The following is a 653-nucleotide window of genomic DNA, read 5'->3' as shown; positions in this document are numbered from 1 at the left end:
ACAGAACCCCCCCCCCATCACCCAAAAGATACCCTCAGCTTTGGCAGCTCCTTTTTCTGCCGGCGCCCGCCCCGCCATCGCCCCCGTCCTCACAGGTGCCCAGCACCGCTCTGTTTCTCTGGTCACCTGAACCTCATTTATTTTCCAGATGGTTTTCCAGGATTCCCTCTGCTGCTGCCAGGCAGGGCCAGCTCCGAGAGCCAGGGGATGCCAGGATACGGCCGCGCTCCCACAGGGGAGCATCAAGCACCCCCCAGCTCGCTGGCCTTGGGGCACCCACTAGCACCGAGGGTATTTTTATTCTCCGGCCGCCTCCAGCCATGGTATGAGCTCCCTGCCCCAGGAGGGACCTTCCCTTCACATTTTACGGGTCAAAACCACGAGGGCAGCTTTTCTGCTCATCACAGACCCCCGTGGGGATTGCTCGGCCGGGGGTGATGCACAAACCCCCCCCCCGGTGCCGGCAGAGAGACCATCCCCGGCCAAGCTGCTGGCATGGCTAAGCCCCCGCTGCACACCAGCAATGCTTTCGTGGGGAGCAGCGCCGGATCCGGCTCCTCTCCGTGCCCCGGAGGAGCTGCAAAACGCCTGTCACCTGCGGGACCGGCCACGCCGTGGAGCAGTGCAAGCAGAGCTCGGCAGCCCCGGCCGCC

At 64.8% G+C, this 653-nt stretch overlaps 1 protein-coding gene across 1 annotated transcript in view; it reads right to left on the bottom strand.

Moving 5' to 3' along the window:
- LOC103919400 (regulator of G-protein signaling 19-like) overlaps positions 1-78 on the bottom strand; it is a 13,028-nt gene extending 12,950 nt beyond the window's left edge. Inside the window, exon 1 of the mRNA XM_009326898.1 lies at positions 33-78. Within this exon, the coding sequence (XP_009325173.1) occupies positions 33-78 (46 nt within the window). The remainder of the gene's footprint in view (positions 1-32) is intronic.
- Positions 79-653: the final 575 nt, after the last annotated feature.

This window comes from Pygoscelis adeliae, unplaced genomic scaffold (genome assembly GCF_000699105.1).
Source record: "Pygoscelis adeliae isolate BGI_AS28 unplaced genomic scaffold, ASM69910v1 Scaffold286, whole genome shotgun sequence".
NCBI classification, from domain to species: Eukaryota; Metazoa; Chordata; class Aves; order Sphenisciformes; family Spheniscidae; genus Pygoscelis; species Pygoscelis adeliae.
This window is presented reverse-complemented; position numbering and strand designations above follow the sequence as displayed.